The sequence below is a fragment of the Brugia malayi genome (assembly GCF_000002995.4).
Source record: "Brugia malayi strain FR3 genome assembly, contig: Bm_v4_Chr2_contig_001, whole genome shotgun sequence".
Taxonomy (NCBI): Eukaryota; Metazoa; Nematoda; class Chromadorea; order Rhabditida; family Onchocercidae; genus Brugia; species Brugia malayi.
The window spans coordinates 4,311,427-4,313,122 of NW_025062476.1; the positions used below are offsets into that span (position 1 = coordinate 4,311,427).

The 1,696-nt window shown below is 39.8% G+C and overlaps 1 protein-coding gene across 1 annotated transcript; it reads left to right on the top strand.

Moving 5' to 3' along the window:
• Window positions 1–249: 249 nt before the first annotated feature.
• Window positions 250–423, top strand: Bm8652 (Formin I2I isoform, putative; the record flags this gene model as incomplete). Its single annotated transcript, XM_001896412.2, has 1 exon — window positions 250–423. One exon carries the CDS (start codon window positions 250–252, stop codon window positions 421–423), a length of 174 nt encoding a protein of 57 aa, XP_001896447.2.
• Between the last annotated feature and the right edge of the window lie 1,273 nt (window positions 424–1,696).

Genomic DNA, 1,696 nt, shown 5'->3' on the forward strand with positions numbered 1-1,696 from the left:
ATAGGTATCAAAAAAAAAAAACAAATTCCATTTTTCCCATTCAAAAAAAACCTTGGAGAAGAAAGGAAGATGACAACAAGCAAGCATTGATAACTTAAAAAGTGGTGAAATTGCTTGTGAAAATAAAAGACAAGAACAAATTTTCGAAATAAGAGCCAATTGCAGCCAGAAGATAAACAGCAGCACCAAATGAATTGTGTCGCCACTGAAATAGAACAGACGAGATCGATCGAGATGTTATGTTATTGAATGATGAGGAAGGGAGGGACTGGACTGACTGATGAATGGATAGATAGGACGGAGTTGTTGCTACCGCCGCCACCGCCACCGCCACCGCCGCCTCCACCGCCGCCGCAATCACCACCGACTATTACTACTATTACTACTGATATTACTACTATAACTGTGTTGTTGTTGCTTTAGGAGAGAGGAAGAGGGGGAGCCAAAGGTAGAGTGATTTGACAAAGGAAAGAGTAAGAAGTTCGTTAAACCCGTCTAAATTGCTCATAGCAAATCGAGAATAAAGAAAGAGTGTAGTAGTAGTAGTAGTAGTAGTTTGTATTGAATGATGTGGCATTCTTGACCTGTAGAGAAAGTGAAGTGGCACCATATATTATATCGAATTTTCACGATATGATATGAGGAGAGTTTTTATTGGTTGTATAGTGCAATGCTTATTTGAAATTTGCAATTGATTAATGATGGTCAGCTTTGGGAAAGATTTGTGAATGAATGATCTACCCATACACTTGCTAAAAAAAAAGAAAGCAGCGCTGTGGATGTTTGCAAGCCAGAAGAGACCATTAACTGATAGTCGATATGTCTGCCCAAGGCTGAAAGATTATTTTAAAGTGTCCTTGTAGCTTTAACGCATTTTTTGTTGTGGTTGCAAATGCGAAGCTTACCAATAGAGAATAATTTTAAGGCGATAATAATCTTCCATTGTAAAGATATCATCTAGCGAGCACAGTTGCGTTCTAAGTTCACTTTTGATGCTTGCTCAAGGGAAGTAACATTGGTGACGTGATCAGTGTAATGTGATTTTAGGATGACGTAGAGACAACTTCAGTAGCACTTCCGCATCATCATCCTAGGCATCAAGGAGCCGTAAATGCTGGTCCTAAATGACTCATAATTCAGATACGTACAAGTACAGTTTCTCCAACTGTTTATTGTTGATAATTTCTTAAGAAAACTTCTGAATCCTCTAGTACAGAACTTTTGTCTTCTTTATAGTGACCTTCAGTTCAAGAAGCTCAAAGTTTCTGCGAAGTAGAAAATTATACGTTGCAAGGACGTTTCCATCTTTGCAGAAGGACGATCGTTTGGCAAAGAGCAGTCTCGCACTAGATAGTGTTCAAGTTGATAGGTGCGTTCAATATCTGAGACTGAATAGGTTGCGATATCAAATGTAAATACGAGAGCTCCCGTAAATACGAGAGTTCCCGTGACTCTTTGGAGCAGCACGCTGACAGTACGAGAATGCAACCCTGGTTCACGCCGTTGATTAGCGCCAAAGACTCAGAGAGTGACTAGACGTTCAAGATTTCCCATAAATCTTTTCAGCTCATGAGATCAAGTGTTTTGGTGAGGTCAACAAAGGTCATGTAGAGTCTTTTGTTCTGTGTTCTCTGTACTTCTCTTGCAGTCTTCTGATCTCAGGTAGAAGTGCTTCTGCAGTAATGGGCACTAATCT